Source organism: Lagopus muta, chromosome 3, assembly GCF_023343835.1.
Source record: "Lagopus muta isolate bLagMut1 chromosome 3, bLagMut1 primary, whole genome shotgun sequence".
Taxonomy (NCBI): Eukaryota; Metazoa; Chordata; class Aves; order Galliformes; family Phasianidae; genus Lagopus; species Lagopus muta.
The window spans coordinates 78,875,992-78,896,631 of record NC_064435.1 but is presented as its reverse complement, the minus strand read 5'-3'; the positions used below and the strand labels follow the sequence as shown (position 1 = coordinate 78,896,631).

Below are 20,640 nucleotides of genomic sequence, written 5' to 3'. Positions count from 1 at the left end.
CAATTGTCTTTCTCATCTTGCTGGGGCTTAAGGGTTTTGAGGTTTAAGGAATCTTTACCTTCTAGATCTCAAACTTCTTTCAAAAGGAATGGCTTGGTTTTTTCCCCCATCTCTAAGTATGCAATATGAAAAGTTGAAGATTTTAGTTTGTTGAGCAACTACTGCTGTTGCTGCTGGTGGATACAAGTCATAGAAATGCAATCTTTGCATTTGCATTGCATTGCAGTGTTGTAGGATGCACGGGATGGGTGTGTATATATGTATAATTATTTGTTAATGAGGAAGTAGGAAGCAATAGGATGTAGATGTACATGAGCTGACAGTGCACATCTGTGCATTGTGGATCATAGATGTGAAGCTTGTCCTGGAGAGATTATTGAATCCTCCTGCAAGAAATTAAAAGTTCTCAAGCATGAGCAGTCAATTTTACATGCAAGGACATTTGCATGCATTTGAAGCAAAACAGCTGAAATAAGTTTTTCAGTTAACAGTAATCTTAAAAAAGCTTAGCATTTTTCTTCATACAAAGCATTACCCTTCTGCATGTGCATCCTTGACTTTCGTAATTAAATCTGGAGCCTTTAAGTGTTAAACTACTACAGATCTTAAGGGGTTACTTTTTTATAGTATAATTCTGGAAAATGTACTATATGAAATAATGGCTATAAATCATTACTCAAATAATCAGACGTAATAAAATTAACATACTAGTAATGGAGGGGAAAGATATAATTGCAAGATGTCTCTTTTTGTTCCACGATTTTTATTTCATAGGTTGTCTGTAGCATGCTGATGAGGATGGTAATTTGTTAGCATGATGATAAATAAAACTTACTGGCCAAAGAGAAGTCCCCTTGACATTGCTATGGTAGCCTTCCTTCATCACAGTCTTGCTATGAGTGCTGTCAAATAGTTGAACTTATATATAAGGCATGAATGATGTGTTGGAAAGATTAATTTTGTCAGGTACACTTATGAGAAGGGTAGCTAACATGTCATAAGGGATAGTTTATGAGCACTTGCACAATTAGCCCAATTGTTTTGTTCCATAACGAAGTTGTTTATTCAACTAAGATGTTTATTCATGGATGAAGCTGGGATTTTCCTGTTGGAGCTCAAAAGCTAATTTCTGATAAGTAATTTTATTTTTTTTTAAGGTGGCTTTTTCATAGTGCCATCATCATTTTCTGTGGAGAATGTAATTTTAAATCTTTACAGCCCTTACATTGTGAATGCTTATAATATAAATAATATGTGACCATTGAGTTTTTAGTTGTTTAAATTTATGGGTATATTTTACATTACATGAGTGATGTATTCTGTAATATTTTCTTGTTCAAAGAAAGGAGAACAAATTTGAGTTGACCAACTGCATTATTTTTTGCTAATAGAGAGAATAAAACTTAAGTATTGTTGTGTCATGGAAATATACCTCATTTTACTGGGTGAGCTTCTCATTTTGTATTTGGTAGAACTGGATTTTGGTGGTGGGTAGCTGGGAAGAACATATACACCCATAACAACTTCTTTGTTTCTTTGTAGAGTTCATTATCTTTCTAATAATGATCAGTAAATTCATTTTATTTCTATTAATATTAATGGCACACGTGCCTTAGATGACCTTGAGAATACATTAGCATAATAGTAGTGCCTCTGGGTTTTTGCATACTAAAACACAGGGAAATAACTGATCAGTTTATTCTTTTCTCTAAAACTATCATTAGTAATAAAACGACTATTGAGAGTAAAAAGATGTTTAAGGTATTTATAGTTAAATGGCTATATGGAAAGGTATAAAGTGAAAGATACAAATACAGCTTTTCTAGTACAAGCCTTTGCATTAAATAGGGTAAGAGTAAAACTGGCAGCAACAATAAAATTTGAATCATAACATATCACGAGATGGAAAGGATCCATAGAGATCACAGAGCCCATGGGGTCCTGGTTCCACACAGCATCACCCACAAATCAGACCATATGACTGAGAGCATTGTCCAGATACTCACCGAACTCTGGTCAGGCTCAGTGCCATGACCACTGCCCAGGGGAGGCCGTTCCAGTGCCTAGCCACTCTCTTGTCAAGAACCTTTTCCTGACACGCAGCTTGAACCTCTTCTGTCACAGCTCCATGCTGTTTCCTTAGGTTACATTGAGACACTGCACATGGTCTCACACTTCCGATGTTTTGAAGATCTAAATAAAGCTGCATAACATTTGTTGCGGATTTAAAATTTAAATATTCCTTACCTAAAAGTTAAGTTACCTCTTTTTCTGCCTGCTAATCACGCAGTGGAAACTCCCAACTTGATTTGTTTCCTTGGGCAATTTCCTCTGCCAAAAGACTTTTAGCAAAACTGGAGAAATTAGAGATTTCTTTGGGGAAGTACCTTCAGCATCTTCTTACCCTACATGAAGAATTGATTCCACATTGATTTATCATTAGCCTTGGTGCATGCTCTCTGGCTACAGGGTGGCAGCCTCTGGTTCTATAGCCTTTGGGGCTATGAAGTTGAGACATATCAGTAAGTGCAGAAATAACCAGAGTTCACTCGGTGCTCTTCAATACTGTTTTCTAAATTCCCCTCCAAAGTCAAGATAATCAAACACCTGCCATTGCCCTGTCATCTTTTCCTGCCCTGTTTCTTATATATTATTGAGTGTATTGAATTTCACTCCCTCTCTCCCTCTGCTCATTTATAAATACCATTGTTAGATTTTTCTAAGTGCAAAACACATGAACATTTAAAATACAGTTACTTATTTAACTTTTTAAAAAGTAGGATGCACTTGTAAGATCCAATTTTGCTGTAGAAGACTCCTACAAAAAAAGCGCTGTGCTCTGAACTCAAAGCAAACAGTAGCAAAGTACTACAAGATACTATTAGTAATGAAAACTCAGATTGATCAAGCACAGAATCCTTCTCATCTATTTCAGGGCTCAAAAGATAGTGTGTGTATTCTTATGATGCATGAGCTATTTCTGGCTGGAAAGCAGAAGTAGTTCCTGAAGCTCATAGCAAACAATTGGGAATAAGAGTTCCAAGGCAGTGGTGGCATGGGGACAAAAGCTGCCTCGTTGTTCAACTAAGAGGCAACCCGGGTGTTTGCTGCAGATTAAGATCATAGGAATGAGACCCCAAGACTGGCTTTGGATTTGGTACTGCCTAAAACATAAATTTGGGATTTCTGCACAAGGCATGTGGAGGAGTGAGTGTGAGGGAGAGTGTCACACTGCTGGGCCACCACGTGCTGAGGGCATGGTGCTGTACCTCAGTGGCATTGTGGAGGGTGTGAAGGAAAGCTTTCCTGTGACTGTTGATCAGCTATCACAGCATTGTGATCCATGTCAGTGTGTGCCTGTAGTGCTGGAGGTTGGGGGTAGAGGCTGTCTTGCCTAGATCTTGCCTGCTGCCATCCTAGGTTAACTAGAACAAAGTGGAATGGGACTTAGCTCCTGTCTTCTCTGGTCGGTGGATCGGCTGACTGGCTTGCTTTTCCATGGTGCTATTTCCTGTAAAGGAAGAATCATAGAAATGATTTAGGGTGATAATCAAATTCATTAAAATCAGGTGTTTTCACCATACACCTCAGTGCAACCATAACTCTACTTGGGGGACTCTAATAGTTCTCTGTGGAAGAGGAGACAAGTTCTCAGATTTTTTAAAGAGAAGATTGTTAGATATCATCTACTGCAACTGTGGAACCTGAACAATTCATTCTACGCTGATAAGCTTACAAACAGCTTACAACCATGACTAGCAAATCAATTAAATGGTTTAATTCTTGTGTGTGCAGTGCTTCTTGTCCACAGCAGTGGTCAATAATAATGCACAAGGGAGAGAATTTGCATTACCAAAATGGATGGGAATCCTGACATTAAAAAAAAGTCTTAATGAAAAGTTCTTGGGGTAAATTAGTTAGCAGAAATGTTGACTCGTGTGGAAAAGAAAAGAAATGGCTTATTCCCTTATGAAGTTCTGAATACTTATTGTTCCAGAGTCATTTTTGATTACAAAGTAGTTTTTGTGTCTCTTCCTCTGTTTGTGAAAAGAAGCATTAATGTTAATGTATATTTGTTTTCTTGTACAGACCACTTTCTGATTCTGAACAGATCAACTTTTTAAAGAAAGCAAGAGAATATATTCAGCAACAAAAGTACAGTGAAGCAGTAAGTGTCTTTGCTATGTATCTTCTAGAAACTCTGAGATCATCTGCTATATGTAAATACGTTTCAATTTGTTTAACTTAAAGGAAATCTAGAAATTACTTTTTACATCCTTCTGATGTTCATCTCACTTATCAGCAAAAAATCCTGTCATATGTCTCTAAAATTTTGCATTTCATTACATCAGTTCTAGCAAATAATTCTGACTTACTCATTTTTTCCTCATAATTCTCAATCTTTTTGTTACCATTTCACAGTATACTAGCACAATGTTTATATTTTCCACTGTTAAAAGAGCTCATTTGAAGGGAAACTAAGGAGTGTAGTTCATAATCATCCTTTCTAAGCTGCTAGTTGCATGAAAGTGTGTCTCACTCCATCGTAGATCCTGCTTTGTTTTGCAGTCCTCTTACCTGACCCACATGTTCATGTTTTTGTTTCACATTTCAGTTTGTCAGAAACTGAAAGCCATTTGCAGCATCATTCTGTGCTTCCCCGTTTTTAAATACCTTTCTAAGCATTTGCTGCCACTTGCTGAGACTGGGCACTTTGTTATGGCAGTTCCCCAGTGTTTGTGTTTTAACACTCACAGAAATAATTGGTGGGGCTAAATGGTACAAAGAAGTCTTCCATTTTAGCCTTCAGTTTAGTTACTGAGTTCTGTGTTAAAAAGCATGTGAAAAAATTTAATCTGTGAGATTGCTTTTAACCTGGCAACTGCATGGAAGAATAATTCCATGAGATGCTAGAGGTTGGCTCTTTTTTTTTTTTCCCTGCTTCCTCTCCCTTTCTCATGAGTGCCCGACCATTCTTTCAGAGAAGTTTTTCCTAATGTCCAGCCTGAATCTCCCCTGGCACAACTTTAGGCCATTCCCTCTCATTCTGTTGCTGGAGAGGAGGCTGATCCCACCCTTTCCATAACCTCCCTTCAGGTCACTGTACAGAGCAGTAGGATCTCCCCCAGGCTTGCTCTTCTCCAGAATGAAGAATCCCAGTTCCCTCAACCACTCCACATAATGACTGTGCTCCTGTTTGTTTATCCTAAATGACATGATTTTAGTGGAGTTTGTCCCTTTCAGTTGATAACTGCTGGGAATTTTGTCCTAACATTGTGGCTTAGATAGCATCTATCACCTCACTTCAACAGGTAGCAGCAAGCAGATGATATCAGCATACTGTAATTCATCTATTTTGAGGAACTTTTTGCCCTTCCTAGAATTGTGTGTAAGGCTTCTTCTTAAAGAAGTCACATGTTAAACATTATTGCCCTTCTCCTTGTACCTGATCTCTTATCTGATTGGGGCAGATCTGCTGAACAACTTCTCTTTTTGAGATATTCTAATATTTTGTGTGTCATAGGGAGTAACCACACATTATTGGTTGAAGTTTTATCAAAATGAGCTGGAACTGGAACTCAAGCGCTCAAATTGAAAAGAATATTGCTTCTACTGGGAGATGGATGTAAAATGTCCACTACTGTGCCTAGACTCCAGAACTGTGCTGAGTGAATTCATAGATTTGCTAAGTTATTTTAAAAAAATAAAATCACTGGATACCTAGGCATAAAAGAAGCGTCACAAATAATCAGATTCTTATTATTGACATCTTTCCACCAACCAGAGAATTCTTTGTGTTCATGAAGTGTTCACAAATTGCACAGCTCAGTTTCCCATCTTTGGAAAAATCATGGGATCAGCACACCCATGTGTGAGGAATGATGCTCAGTGGAAAACCAGCCATCTTTATCTTGGTGTCTCCCCAGCCATTGCTAACTGGCAAGGGAAGTACTGAGATAGAAAGACATGATTAGAACTGAGTAAAACCTAGCTGCAGCTGCTTTCATAGCTCTCCTCCTATTTAAATGTGGTACCTTCAGAAACTCAGGACTGCTTTTTTAATGACTCACCTGTGAAGGTCAAATATGTTCTAATGCTGATGGGAAAAATATGTGTTTTATAGTAGATGGTATTCAAGATGTGCTGCCTGCATGGCTTTCATCATCTCACCACTGCTGTGGCTCAGAAGGGTGGTGAAGGAGCCGCGTGACAGTTGATTTTAAGTCCAACAGGAGTCTGAAGCAGAGCCTGCTCCAACAGACATGTTGGCCTAAACACTGCACCTGATTGCACACGTGTGTCAAGAGCATCAAAGTTGCTTGAGCTCCAGCTGCTGTTGGTTAGGTTGATTTGTTGCACGGAGCTTAGACTGCTTGAAACTGATGTTTGTATGTTCTGTTTGCCTCCAGGTATCTCTGTGCAAAACCCTGATTAACCTTGCTTTGGAAGGCCTGTCGTATTACCATACTTATGACAGGTTATTCCTGGGCCTAAGCATTGCAGTAAGTTTTGTGGGATGGACGACTTACGTGATTCTTGTGATTATTAAGACTCACACCAATTTGATTAAGGCTACTCAGGGTAATAATAAGGTAGGTTGGAAATTGGGATTTCTGTTTTCAGCATTATTTGTATGCTGGGTCTCTTTGTGCAGGAGACCAAACTGTACACCTTCCACTGCCCAATTCTCTTGGCTGCACATGGAAACTGGGAAGCAGTGGAGCTTGATGCTTTCATCCTGCCTGGTGTTACTACTTGGTCCTTTAGAATTAGAATTAGAATTAGAATCAATAAATTACAATGTGTGTTACTGTATTTTCTGAGTTTCTTTCCTACAGCTACACATTTTACTAAATGCCAATGCCGATGTAATGATTTAAAACTATTAGAGAGTCTATTTCTTTATTACAATTAATGCTAATAATTAATTTCCAGCACTCTGTTAATGATAATAATTTTTTACAATAATACAGACTTTGCACTTCCATTTTGATTTTTGCTCTCTAGTGTAAGGCCCAAAATTTGCATGTAACTTTTCTTCCTGTCCTCTGTGCCAGTGAGTAGTCAGCCTTCAGGTTCCAAGTGGTTCCATGATGGCATTTTTTAAAATTTATAAGTTATTTTAATAGAAAAGTGAACTGTGATTTCACAGATCAGCTTACTCTTTTATTTATGATTTGCAAGAGTAAAGCAGAAGGCATAAAAGCTGAAAGAAACTTTTTTGGACAAGATTGATGGCTTGATTTTTCACAATGTACGAAATCCTAGGAAATTCATTTTTGTTTCAGTCATTTATCAGTAAAGACATACTTTGAAAAGGTGCACAGGCGAAATGCTAGCATTTCACTACGGCAGGATTAAAGCCCTAGGAAAAAAATAAACCCTCCCAGACTTCAGAACAAGCTGAATTGTTTAATTTGGTAATATAAATAAGAAGGTACACTCACTTAGCATCTTTACTGCCTTCAGTATGTTACTCTGAGAAAATTTCTATCATGCTATCTTGGTGTTTTAACAACAGGATGAAAGGAGAGAGTCTCGGCCGTTAGTGAAAGTTATCAAACAAAATTGAATTGGAAAATATTCATAAGTGTTGTGCATAACTTAGGATTTCTTTCATCAAATAACTGAGAAGAAATAGTTCAGGATGTTTGTTACGTGTTAGATATGAATTAAATCATTACAGAAAGTGGACTGAATGTGAATAAATAGAGTTAAACCATGATATTTTCAGTCATAGTAAAACTTTAATCCTGAAGTAATTTGATACCTACCTCTTTTGAGATTTCCCTGAAGATACACATTATGCCAGTAGTACAGTGGAAAAAAGAGAATGTTGTGTACAGAATTTTCTTTATGCAGTTTCAGCAACAGACCCTTTTCTGTAGAAGCATATTTTTTTAATGTTGCTGTATGCTTAGGGAGTCACAGTAAGAGACCGATACTTCTTACATGGAAGTTATTTGGTTTATAGATAATAGTGGAGCTACTTAAAGAATATTGCTGAGAAACTAATCTACCACTGACAGTCTTCTGCAAAGCACAGCCTTATAAAATCTGGTAGCAGCTTTTGAATAATGAAACTTCATATCCTGTATATATCATCTATAAAAGTTTGTGGCTTCTTGTGCTACTTATGAAAAAACCTTTCTTTTAGAATAGTGTGTTGGTTTTCTTTGCAAGAAGCCTAACCTTTTAATCTGCTTTTAAACATTCAGAGAAAATGCAAATCTGATTTCCATCTTCAGTGCATGACCAATTATTGGATTGTATAATCTTTGCCTCTGTATGAAATAAAACGTTGATTGTGTTTACTCATTCAACAATAAACTATGTTGTGTGCCTATCATAGCTATACATATTCATTTTGCCTACATGACTGCAAATGTGAAGTTTAAAACTAATAAAACAAAATTGCATTAGATCAGCTTTCTGTATAACATTTTTTTCCTTAATGGCATATCTTAGCATAAATTTTATTTTAAAAATCATTTAGAACGTGCATTTGCTGTCAGTTTAGATCAGGGCAGTTTTATATCAGTTACAGTAGGGGAAAACCAAAACCTGCTAACTCATCAATGTGACCTGCTAATTGAGTGTCTTGTCATCTTCAGCATATTTAACATTGTCACATACCTTCCTAAACAGCTCATTCTAAGAAACAGATCATACAGAAGAAAGTAGTTCCTTAAGTCATTGCCTACGCATTATGCTGGGGGCTGCTGTTACTAAAGCTGCCTTTGCTACCTCAAATTGCAATGCTGGAAGATAAAATTCTTTAAAATTGTATGTAATCTTGCCTTAACTCAGTGTCCCTACATAAGGAAAAGTGTTTCATTGGCCTAGAGAAAGGTGAATGGATGGACTGTTTAATGCTCCTCTTTGTACAAGTGGGAGGTTGCTGCTAACTGATGTTTAGTCCCCATCAGCCTCCATGGGCTCTTCAGCAGCCGCCCTGTTTTTGCATCAGGAAAAGTTGGGTTGACTGATGGAGCACCTGACAGCAGTGATGGAGCACTGCTGTCCCAGCTTTTGTCTCTGTTTTGTTTGCAGCAAATAGAATTTGAGGCTAGTTTAGTTTAATGTCCAAAGATGGAAAAAACTCTTGTAACTCAGAGGAGTTTAGCTGTGGAAGGCTAGTGGCAAGGTACCTTCAGTAGTTGTCCCTAAACCCTGAAGAGTTTATTTTTTTAATGCTATTATCTTGAACTCAAGAGGTTGTGCTCCAAGGCTCTTTTTAGAACCTAAATTTAAGAGTTGATTTCTTTCCAAGGCAAAGAATTCTGTCTTCCATTGGATTTCAAGCATCTGTTGAACATATATAACAGTGCATGCATTAGGCTTCCAAGTGCTACAAGTGGACTTTACCTCTGCAGAGCTTACTGCAGAATCTTATGTAGAGAAATATTTGGAATTTCAAATCTACTGTCAGTTTTTGTATTTTGCTGGAGATAGCATCCAGAGTTGTGTTCATAGTCACAAGGCAGCTTGAGCAGCATTTCAGCATAACGTTTGCTTTAGGATGTAACTTGCAAGTGTAACATAGTGTGCTGTTTAAACCATTTTACTGCCGTTTCAGCAATGTTTGCCAAACTGTTTGTTTTTCAGGAATCTACTGGTCCCTTGTATGGTTTTGCATTTGTTGGGATGATAATAGCTTTTTTCCTGTTGATTCAGACAAGCCCTTGGACTTACTATGTATACTGTCTGTTGCCAGTACCCATATGGTATGCAGTTGTGAGAGAGTGAGTAAAGAATATGTTTTACAAAGAATGACTTATAAAACCAGATCTGTGTTTCCTTTTTGTTGACAATTAAACTATTCCTTGTAAGTTTTGGAGCAGAATAGATACAATTTTATTAGAATTGCTGAAATGTTTTCTGAGGTATTCCAAAGTACTCTGGTTTATATTTCACTTGATGTGTTGAGCAGTTTCCAAACGGATTAATACAACTGCCAGTTCTAAAGATAGTTTTCCTATTAAGAAACATAAATTCATGTCTTTCCAATATGTTTTCAGTACTCTGGTAACTGAAGCAAATGGGTGTTAAAAACTTGGGCAAATTACTTGTAGCAGCTGACTGGCTTTGTAAAACAGGGTGGGTTGTTCCCTTTCTTTCAGTTATTTTTAAATAGTGTGATCCTGCAAAGTGTTCAGTATGTGAACTACATTTGCTTTTGAAGAGGATGTGCCAGCCATGTTAAGGGTTGTGCTCTGGTATCAAAACAAACTTGTCTCTCTTGTCTCTCCTTTAACTTGACTGAATGCTCCATATCCGAAAAGATTTGTTATTTTCTGATTGCTATTGCTTCCATAATCCACTGGCAATTCTGTAGATACCAGCTAGGTATTATTCAGGGAAAATGAGACCAACTGCAGTTAGATAATGAGCTGCCTCATAAAACACTGGAAGAGCTAACTGGGGATTTTTTTCCCGTCTAAAGCTTGTGAATGTTTCATCAGTTATGACTGACATTAAGCACAGCATAACCAAAAATGTTCATAAACTCAGAGTCAATTTGGATAAAGAGCAATCTGAAGTTTGTCCAAATACTCACAAAGATATGCCAGAAATGGGAGGGAAAAAAACCTGAAAGGTTTTATTGTAGGTTTTATATCAAATTCAACTGGGCAGAAGGCGCCTCAGGCTATCACTCAGGCTGTCTCCTAGCTGCAGGCAGGATCAGTGATACCTTAATCATTTCTTGTGCTCTGAGCCTTCACCCCTGCCTTTCAAAGCTGAAATTCTGTATTATTTCTGTTGTATTAAAATAATCACTGTCTTGTTCCATTGTTTTGAACAGACTTCATGTTATTCAAGACCCTGCTGCAAATCTCTGGTCACTTCCTATTGGTCAGTCTTTGGGCTTCCTGTTGATTTGTATACTGGGAATTGAACTACTAGTAAGTATTGTATTCATATGTATCAATGGAGTATCTCATTGCTAGCATTTTATCTTTTTGAAGAATTGTAAATTTTATTTAATGTGTGTTGGTTTTCAGTCTGATGTTGGATTTTCTGTTAGGTTTTCAGCTTTTTCTACCGCTCTACACTTACTGTGGGTCTTCTTGTCTTTGCTGGCTGGCCAATGATCACACAGCTGTGGGTTCAAGCAAAGGTACTGCATTTGCTTTGCTTAACAACAACACCAAAAAAACATTTAATAAGGATGTTGTGTTTAAATCTCTTCTGATTCTTGTTCAGTTATGCACTTACTCTGTTCTCCGTTGTCAGCAGCATGTAGCGAAGCATAGGAATTTAATATGATCTGGATAGATTCCTCATAGGTTAGACAAGCAAGAATGCAGCTTAGGTATCAAAACTGATTTGTCTGACACTGTGACTGACAGCTGACGTTCTAGTGTGGTGTTTTTACGCAAGAACAGTTGTAATCCAGAAAGTCTGACAACTTTCTAGATTTTTGTCTGAAGTTCTCTATCACAGTTGTCAGATATCATGCTGCTGTCCTTGTTTCAGGATAGCAGAGAGTTAACTATTTGTTTACTGTTGTTAGTGATAAATAAGAAAAATGATTAGCTTAAAATCAAATGAAATGTGCATTGTTTGTTGACTTGCCAAAATGACAAAAGCGATGACATACACAATCAGTGAAAGTTTTCTACCATTTTAGAAGTATGCTTTTTTTTAATGAATAGAAAAAAAGTAACTGAGAAATGCTTCTCATGTCTTTGTTGTCTGCAGTCAGCTGGCATATATTGTTCCTCAGAGGCAGCTTCCTGTACCATTTTTCACAGGAGCAAACTCCACTTTGGTAGATATGGATTTGAAGTGGCACAGTCTTTAATATGAGACAGTTGTTCCAATTGTTCGTTTAAATTCTTACTTCACAGGCTACCTAAAACCTAGAGGTCTGGGAAAGAATTAGCATTTTAATTGAAATAGCAATTTGGATACAAATTTAAAGTCATGCTTTGCAAGAACTTTTGAGATCTAAGTTTGTACTTGCTTATTTAGCCTTTTTTAATTGTATTTGAGTAATCAACAGCATGTCTTAAAGTGGAAGAGGCATATTGTAGCACCAAAAATATCCTTGTTAAGGTCTATAATCTGACTTGAGGTAGAAAACTTTAAGTGATGTAGCTCTTGCTGACTTCATTGAGAACAAAATACCTGGGATTCTTTCCCCATAGCAGAGTTTCAACAACTAGCTAGATGATTATGGTGGGAAAATCAAAGGGCATTCAGATTCAAAAACTGGGAAATATTACTGTATTACTAGAGAATTGGTGATTAGTTAGCTGCTGCAAAATTCTGATGAGATCAGTTTTATTGCTTTCTTCCATAAGACTGTTCATCAGACTTCTGGTGACTGCAGTGTGTATGAAGGTCACGCTTTCTCAAAATGCTATTAAGTATAAGGTTAGCTTTAATTCTGATTGTCTTCAGTAGTATTTTGACACTGTGGAAATGAGATTATTTTCTATTAAATTGAAGAGCTGTAATGTGAATGACTTTGTGCCCTTTTTCAGTTCATTTTCTTAATGATAGATACAGGGTGGGGGGATATCTGTTGGGAGGTGCTTGTAGCAGTTGTTAGTTCACTGTACATTTCTTTTCCGTTTAGACAATAGTCTGCCTGTGTGACTTCAAAATATCCCACATTTCTTTCTTTCCTTTAGAGAACAACATTGATCTGGACTCTTCTGTGTGTGCTCCTGGCAATATTTCCTTTAATGCCTGTTGTAGGAAGAGAACCAAACATTCCTCTGGTGTAAGAATTTCATCTTGTTCTTTAAACTTTTCATTTCCCTCTTTGATATTCAAAATTTAGGCTGACTTGATATATGCAAGGAATTACATTATTGAAAGCTGGCTGAGACAGGTATTGAAATTCAGAATTTAAATAACTTGATTATAGAGACCTCAGTTATTCACTGATGTGAATGAGAAGAGACTTTTAATACTCTTGCAGTACTTCAAAGAAAGTCACAGCCATTTGCTCTTTGCGTTATTCTGTAATTTCTTGTGGAGGGAAACATTTCTCGTAATACCAAAATCTGCAAATTGTACATGAAAATAAGGGTCGTTGTTAAAGGAGGAGCTTTGCTTGGGTGCAAACGTAGTAAATAGCAGTGATGTGAATAAGAACATTCATTCAGAAGCAATTTGCTTTGACAGAATCTTTCTTAATTCCTCCATCTAATATTGAGTAGTTTGTTTTTGAATAACGTTCTGTAACTAATGAGTTATTCAGGGAAATAGAACAAACAGGGTGACAAGAGTTCTGTCATTTGCTAGTCTTTCACTGTGTGGGCATTCTTTTCTATCTGGATGCAATCCAGTTGGTTAGCCTGAAGGAGTTAGCCTTTTGGTATCCTTCTAGCTACTGCAGAGAGACCTGAATTGACCTAGGCTGCAACAGCTCCTCCTGCTCTCTGACAGAGGATACTGTGCCCCATCAAAACCAGGGTATGTAGTGCCTGATCCTCGGTAAAAAAAAATGGGAAGAAAGCAGCAACATATGATTGCAGTGAAATTCTGAGCCCAGATATTTTCCAAATTATTTACATTCTGCCTCAATATTTTTCACCATACTTTAAATCTGTCCATTGGAAACCCTTGCTATTTGTGTTGCTTGGGAATGTCAGGAATATTCATGACAGATTTGCAACAGCCATAACACTGGTTCTTGGCTGTATATACCAATTTTTGCTGGTTCAAACTGAAGTGTTTTTTTTTTTTTATTATTATTCTTTGTAACAGCCTAGAAATTAAAAAGAAATCAAAATGGAATAAAATTATAAATTACCTTCAAGTCTTCCTCCCTGACATTTCTTTACATTCACCTTATCCTGACTATACATCTTCCTATTTATTCTTCTAATGAAACATTCTACCTCTGAAGCAGCTTGTGCTTGTCTGAGTCTTGTCAAGAGAATTTTGAAGTTGAAAAGATTTGAAGTAACAATGAAAAATATATGTATATGTGTTGCTTCGGGATATTGAAGATAAGGAGATGGTGGAAGAAAAGCTACAACAGGATGAAATTAAAGTGCCAGTGAGAAATATGTGCATTTATTAAAGCTGTTTTTGAACAGGGTCACTATAGGTCAGCCCAGGGCCTCTTCAGTGCATTAATAAAATGTGTATGGTGTGAACAGGAAGCTCCTAACTGAACTCAATAGTAAAAAGGAATTGTATGGGAGATGAAAGCAGAATCATATGACCAAGGAGTATAGAGCCGCAGTCTGAATATACTGAATGAGTTTGGAAAGCCAAAGCTGTAGTGAGGGGTGTAACGTGCAAGCAAGACACCAAAAAAGGACGAAAGAAAAATTTGGGAAAATGTGGCTATGATTCTCAAACAAATACTAAAAATAAACAGACTAGGTCAATGGGCAGTGAGATGGATTGTAAAATGGCTGAACTATGAAGTTCAGAGGGTTTACAGTCAGTGACATGAGTCCAGCTACAGGTCAGTCAGCAGTGGTGTACCCCAAGTTCTGAGACCAATATTAAGTAAAGACTGATTCAGATTCTTGGCATCAGATTGAATGGTATCCATTTAAAAGGAAGAAATGGGCACGAATTTAGGTACCAAAAAAAAAAAAAAAAAAAAATCCATTTAAACATCAAGAACTTTTTTACAGTGAGAGTCGTCAAACACTGGAACAGATTGCCCAGACAGGTTGTGGAGTTTGAATTGTTGGAAATATTCAACACCCAATTGGGCCATTGCTCTGAGCAACCTGCTGACCATACTTTTGAGTTGAACTGGACTGTTCTCTAGAGGTGCCTTCCAATCTCCATTCTGTGACTGAGAAGCCTGCAATTGTGTTCCTGTATTGGGTAGATCGTTAAATGAAATCTACCTTTGCAATACAGCTTGAGCAGACTGATTTTATATATGAAATAATTGTACATTTTTATGTCTGAGACAACACCAGGAGTAGAGCAGTCACAAATGGACATTTTGGACAGCAGTCTTTCTGTGCTGAAGCCAAGTGACAAATGGAGGTAATTGAAAATAGCTAAAATTGATGGCTAACAAAGCATGTATGTGATTTTTGCTGATTTTTGCCACAAAGCTTCTGAAAAACACATAGGTGACTCTGGATTTTGTTTTTCAGGAACTGAATGTTAAAGTTTCTTTAATGTATTTTGTCTTGATAACTGCAACAAATTATTTCCTCTTAATGAAGAACACATCTATGAAAAAACCTGATTTGGTACTTTTTGGTCACATTTCCAATGTTCTTCTTGTTCTTTTGTTTTTATAGAGTAGCTGCTGGTTTGGTGACACTTCTGATCTCTTGCTTCTCCTTGGCATCTTTTTCTAGAAGTAAAAATAAATACCAAAGTAAAGAAGATCTGAAAGTATATTTTTATCAGGTAACTTGCTACTTTGCAGTAATTCTGAATGGTAGTGTTTTAACCTGGAAATTTTTGCATACTTTAAGAACCTTTTCCTACCAAAGCCATGTTATTCAAGAATAAATTGATTGTTGTTGAGTTTTCCCCTTTACTGTCCTCTTCAAGAGGACCATATGACACGATATTCATTTTATATATCGTAATGCTGTGTTCCCAAAGTTCATACTGTGCCTATTTATTTGCTTTGGTACATACATGTGCATACACATTTTGATAATCTTCTCCAAGAATTTCAGAGTTTATCCTGCCTCCAGTCTGTGTATGTAATTCACACTGACTTTTGCATGGATTGTCTGTGTACACTAAGGACAAGCTTGTTGGTTTGAGGATTTCTTTCCATTTTCTGAGTGGGTGTTCCATTTGTTAAATCTTCTTTCAGATGGAAGATGGCATTTTTCTTGGCAACTTCATGAAATAGGTAGATCTTCTCATAGCAGTTGCTGATTAAGTTCTAGAGAGCTTTTAAGATTTTAATAATGCTTTGAGAATGTCTGCTATTTTCATTAAAAAAAAAAAACCTTCTTACAAGATAATGGTTTTATTTTGGGATTAGTAATGTTTCTTAAAAGCTTTATTGATTATTACTTATATGGTGGAATTTCCTATTGAGCTAAGCACAGTATTCATTATATTGTTGGTTTTTTTTTTTTTAGAAATGGAATTGAGATTGTTTGAGAGGAGAGGCAAGAATATTGAAGTATTAAAATGCCTTTACCTGAGTGCACACAAGTTTGTAATATGGAGGTGGTTTCTCTTAATGTTTTGAGCTTTCCTTGGAAAAGAGTTATCAGCTCCTGTCCTGTGTATTTCCACTACATATATACCCAGCCGTGGACTCTTCTCACTGGAAAGCTTGGAAACAACTGATCTGGATGAGGGAGTGAGTGCCGCTAGGTTGGCATCTGGCAGCCATCCAAAGTCAACCCACCATGTAACTGCTACAGCATCTCAGCAGGGTGACTTTGTGGAGAAACTCATAAATAGGGAGGTGGAAACAGATCTATAGGCAGGGAGTAATACCAGATGCTTCCTGAGCCAACTTCAGAGACAGGAAATTCTGCAAGCCCTGAGATACTTAATTAGATGACAACGTTTTGCCTGCTTGTTCAGGGAGAAACATCTTTCTTTTTCTCCCAGCCTACAAGAGGATCATAAAGTTCCTCAAATTTCTCCTTAATCAGGGGATATTTTTACAACAGTGACATCTAATTACTACTCTCCATTAGATTTTTATTTCAAAAGCTTTCTTAGGAGTGAAAAATAGGGAACTCATTCACTCTGGATGAAGAAAAGATTGGGAAGAAAGAGCATTCAGACTCCAAGAGGGAGAAGAGCATTACAGTGGCATTATGGATGTTCATCAGTTAAGATCTTGTTTTATGGTTAAAACGTTTGTGATTGCTCTGAACTGTCAAGAATGCAAGTGGAAAATGTTCGTCAGAAGACTGGTGTTTTTGCTAGACAACATTATTCTTTTGCTTTGCCTTTAGTTTTTCTTTTGAGTTGGAGTTTTCAGAAGGAGTGAAGTGGGGAAAATATTCAATTTGGAGTATTTTGAACTCATGGCATCTTCTCATCAGATAATATGTGCCTATCTTGCAAAAACAGGTGTTGACTGGGGCACTGATGTTTGTACACACGATCAGGTTCCTGCTTTGCATCTGATGAGAGGTTGCTGACGGATAATTTTTATGGCACACATGTATCTGTTTGTTGGAGGCTGTCACTGAAAGTTATGCTTTCCTCTGATACGTTGTTACCACTTACAATGGAAAAATAAGATGGTTGTTTGATTTCTCTCATGAATGAAAGGATAGCTTACTTTGCTACAGTACTTTCTTCTTTGTGTGCTTCCCTCCTGTCAGTCATTGACTGAAGTAGGAGGAAAAACAAAGCATCCTTTCTGTACATGCAGTCATTACAGTGTGCCTTGGGATTCCCTTAGCAACTTTGCTAACCTTTTTTGTAGGTTCAACAACAGAGAAGGAATAGCTGGTGATCCTAGCTTTTCTTCTAAATTCAGAAATAGGAAAGCACAGCATTATCTAAGCTTTTTGAAGGATCTTTTCCTCTTCAGAAGACAACTTTCTCCTTTCTTGTCCATGTGAGCTTCCTTTTGTATCTGAGAACTAGCCAGTAGTGAAGACACTATAACTGGTAAAGAACAAAGTCTGCTCCATTACATTAACTGCTCTCCTGTTGTCAAAAAGAGATGTAAGTAACCAGGGACCCACAGAGTAAGCAAAACAAAAACAAAAACCAAACAGCTTGTTCATAGCTCTCCCCAGTGAAGCAAAGTCCCTCAGATCCAGATCCAAACTGTGTGTTTTTGTGTTGGTTTTCCCATGGATGGGACAGAACGTATGACTTGGAAATGAATATGAACTGCATATCTGTATGGACTTGAGAGTCCACTTACAGGCAACTTAGTAGTTAACTGTCTTTTGTACCTAGAGATTGTGGATTTCCTACATTGCCTTAGCCTTACCAAAACAAGTTGTCCCAGGCAATCAAGCATCATGATCAAAAAGTTTTTTTTCAATGAAAGGGTATAAATAAGAAAGTAAATATAAAGGCTTAACTAACTTAATTATGATTACATTTGCCTTTCGGTTACAAAATCTTCAGTTATGTTTGGACCTACATTTGCAGTTTTGATACATGTCACTGTGTCCTGGAGGCAGAAGATACTAATTACTTCCTTACTTTTTCTGAAAATTGTCAAGAGATTTTCAGGTTGTCTTTTCATATTAAAGCAGGAGTAATATTTTGTTTCTGAATTTTCTTCGCTGAGCCAAGGAGAGTGTTGTTTTTTGGTCAGTGCCACTTCTGTCTTAGAGAGGGTTTCAGGAATGGTGAAAATTGAAAATTTTATAATCCATAAGCTGGACTGCTGAAGAATTTACCATGTGACTTAATTTTTTTGCTGGAGTTTATCTCTTTGCCAGCAGTTTCATAGTTGAAGTCCAGTTTTTGTTGCACTACTGAAAACACTGTTGTTACCACTGGCTGATTTGTTCTGGACCAAACTGTTATTCCTAGGAGACTTCAGCTTCATGTAGGTCCAAGGTGGCAGCTGATTAATTTTCTCCTCTAAATTACTTAAAGCCACAGTAGGAATCCACATCCGAACTCTAGAGTTACAGAAGAAGTCCAACAGATGATTCTGATTCTTACACAGTTCTTTCCATGTATTGCTGTTATGTATGGTGCTTAGGATAGTTGCTGACAAAGAGGTGCTGATGTCACCCTTGATTTCCTATTTCTAACTGAGACCTGCAGATGACCATTTCTCAGAGGTCAGCCCTTAAACCGTTCAGGAATAATCTCTGAACTTCAGAGGGGGTTTAAAGGGGGAAACAAGACAGGTTCTTAGGTGGAAATCTCTGCTTACATATCCAAGTTGCTTCCATGCTGCTCCACAACCCTGGAGATGTCTTTGAAGACTGAGAGCAGTTTGGATGTTAGCTGAACTGTGAACACAGAAGTCTCTGAAGCGGATACCAGGGCGCTGGCATAGATCTAGCAGAAGTAAATGGAGTTTACTGACGTGCTCTGATCATCATGAACCTTAAAAGGCATAAGTTATACTATGGGTGATGACTACAGGTGCAAAGTGACTTCACCAGTGACTAGGAAATAGTAGGGGATTACCAGAACTCATGACACTAAAAGAAGTTGAAAAGATGCATCAAGAGGGAGAGAGATATGGCCACAATACAGCAGAGATCCCAAATAAGCATCAGAAGTCTAAATGGGCCAATTCCCAGAGCTCTTGGAGGTGTACTCCTTTGATCTAGTTTATTAATGTCAGACAAAAATGCAACTTATATATTCTTGAGCCATGAAATTAAACAGAACGAGCAGTTACTGAGCACCTCTGAAATTGAGCCGAAAAAGGACCTGACTGCAGGGCAGGTTCTCTGGGCAGGGTACCGCTAGATGTCAGTGTGTCTGGATGGGAAATGGCTGCTATTCATATGGTAAAAAGTGAAGGCAGCGAAGTGGTAGTTGCTTCTTAGAGTGCCATTTTAAAGCGCATTTGCAAAGTGCTGTCTATGCTTGATTTGACTTTCAGTGAAATTATGAAGTTGTGAACAAATGACAATAACTGAATACTTGGCCCAAAAGTTTTCTTGAGTAATTGTCTACTTACAAAAATAACTGAGTGTGGTAATTTTCTCCCCTCCCTTTTTTTTTGGCTCATACTTGGTGACTGGCTGACATCTCCTGAATTAGCCCAAAACAAAAACCCTTCCATCTTACTGCTTCTCCAAAGCAGAGGTTTCTGCTTGAGGTGGCTCAGACTATTTCATCTGAGCAATTTGCTAAAGCTGCAGCTTTCTTTAAACTACACCTCTAGTTTGTGCTGCTGCTATCTCTTCTCCCAAGAACTGTGCAGCTCTTAACTATGCTTTCCCTTCACCCTGTACCTGGTCCTGCAGTGAAGCCAGAAGTTGTGCTGATTCTTCATGGCTGCCAGTCAAGGGCATGTACTCCTCTGCGTACTTCTGTTTGGCTTTTTGTTTGGTTCCTTTTATCACAGTTGCACTTATTTTGATAAAAAAAAATTATAGGTAGAAAATGGTAGAAATACTCAGCTTGCACATCAGAGTCTTCCTCAGGGTTCCTGTTCTTCTGTTGATTCAGATGAGGTGTTCATGCAACTGGAAAAGCATATTTACATATTTAATATGGAATGGCAGAGATTCCAGCCTAACTATGTGTTTCTTTGATTTTTCCTCTTTCAAGATGTTCAGTATTGCACTTTCAACGTATGTTGTGAGCAGTACTCATAACAGTCTTAAAAACAAGCAAGGATTGCCTGTATTCAATCAAATTATCAGTTGGATGACTCTAGGTAAGCATCTTGCTTCCCAAACTTATTTTGTAATATTTTTAGTGTTAGGGATTGGGTTGAGTATCAACATCTTACTGTTCCACATATTTCTTGATTTCTTAAAGTTTGATAATGTGTTTACTAAGGTAAGTTTTTTTCTCATAAACACACTGGGAAATTTTCTAAAATACTACGCCTTTTTAAGGTTGTTATAAAATACTAACAACTGAGTTTACAAGTAGCTTTTTCTTTTGTTTTAAATATCCTTTTTAGGGTTATAGTAATAAAAATGCCCTTTTTGTTTACTTGAGGCCAGATAAAAGTGATCTACAAACAAGCCAGTTAAAACATGGGGACATGAGGAAAAGAATGTTGCTGTATTTCAGCAACCTGATCTGAAT

At 37.4% G+C, this 20,640-nt stretch overlaps 1 protein-coding gene across 3 annotated transcripts in view; it reads left to right on the top strand.

Annotated features, from left to right (window-relative positions):
- Window positions 1-20,640, top strand: part of PIGN (phosphatidylinositol glycan anchor biosynthesis class N) — a 104,506-nt gene that overhangs the window by 54,913 nt on the left and 28,953 nt on the right. For all 3 annotated transcript variants that reach the window (XM_048938523.1, XM_048938522.1, XM_048938521.1), the window contains exons 13-20: window positions 4,090-4,168; window positions 6,411-6,593; window positions 9,610-9,746; window positions 10,808-10,907; window positions 11,030-11,122; window positions 12,645-12,736; window positions 15,246-15,357; window positions 20,152-20,260. In XM_048938523.1, the coding sequence (XP_048794480.1) occupies window positions 4,090-4,168; window positions 6,411-6,593; window positions 9,610-9,746; window positions 10,808-10,907; window positions 11,030-11,122; window positions 12,645-12,736; window positions 15,246-15,357; window positions 20,152-20,260 (905 nt within the window). The remainder of the gene's footprint in view (window positions 1-4,089; window positions 4,169-6,410; window positions 6,594-9,609; window positions 9,747-10,807; window positions 10,908-11,029; window positions 11,123-12,644; window positions 12,737-15,245; window positions 15,358-20,151; window positions 20,261-20,640) is intronic.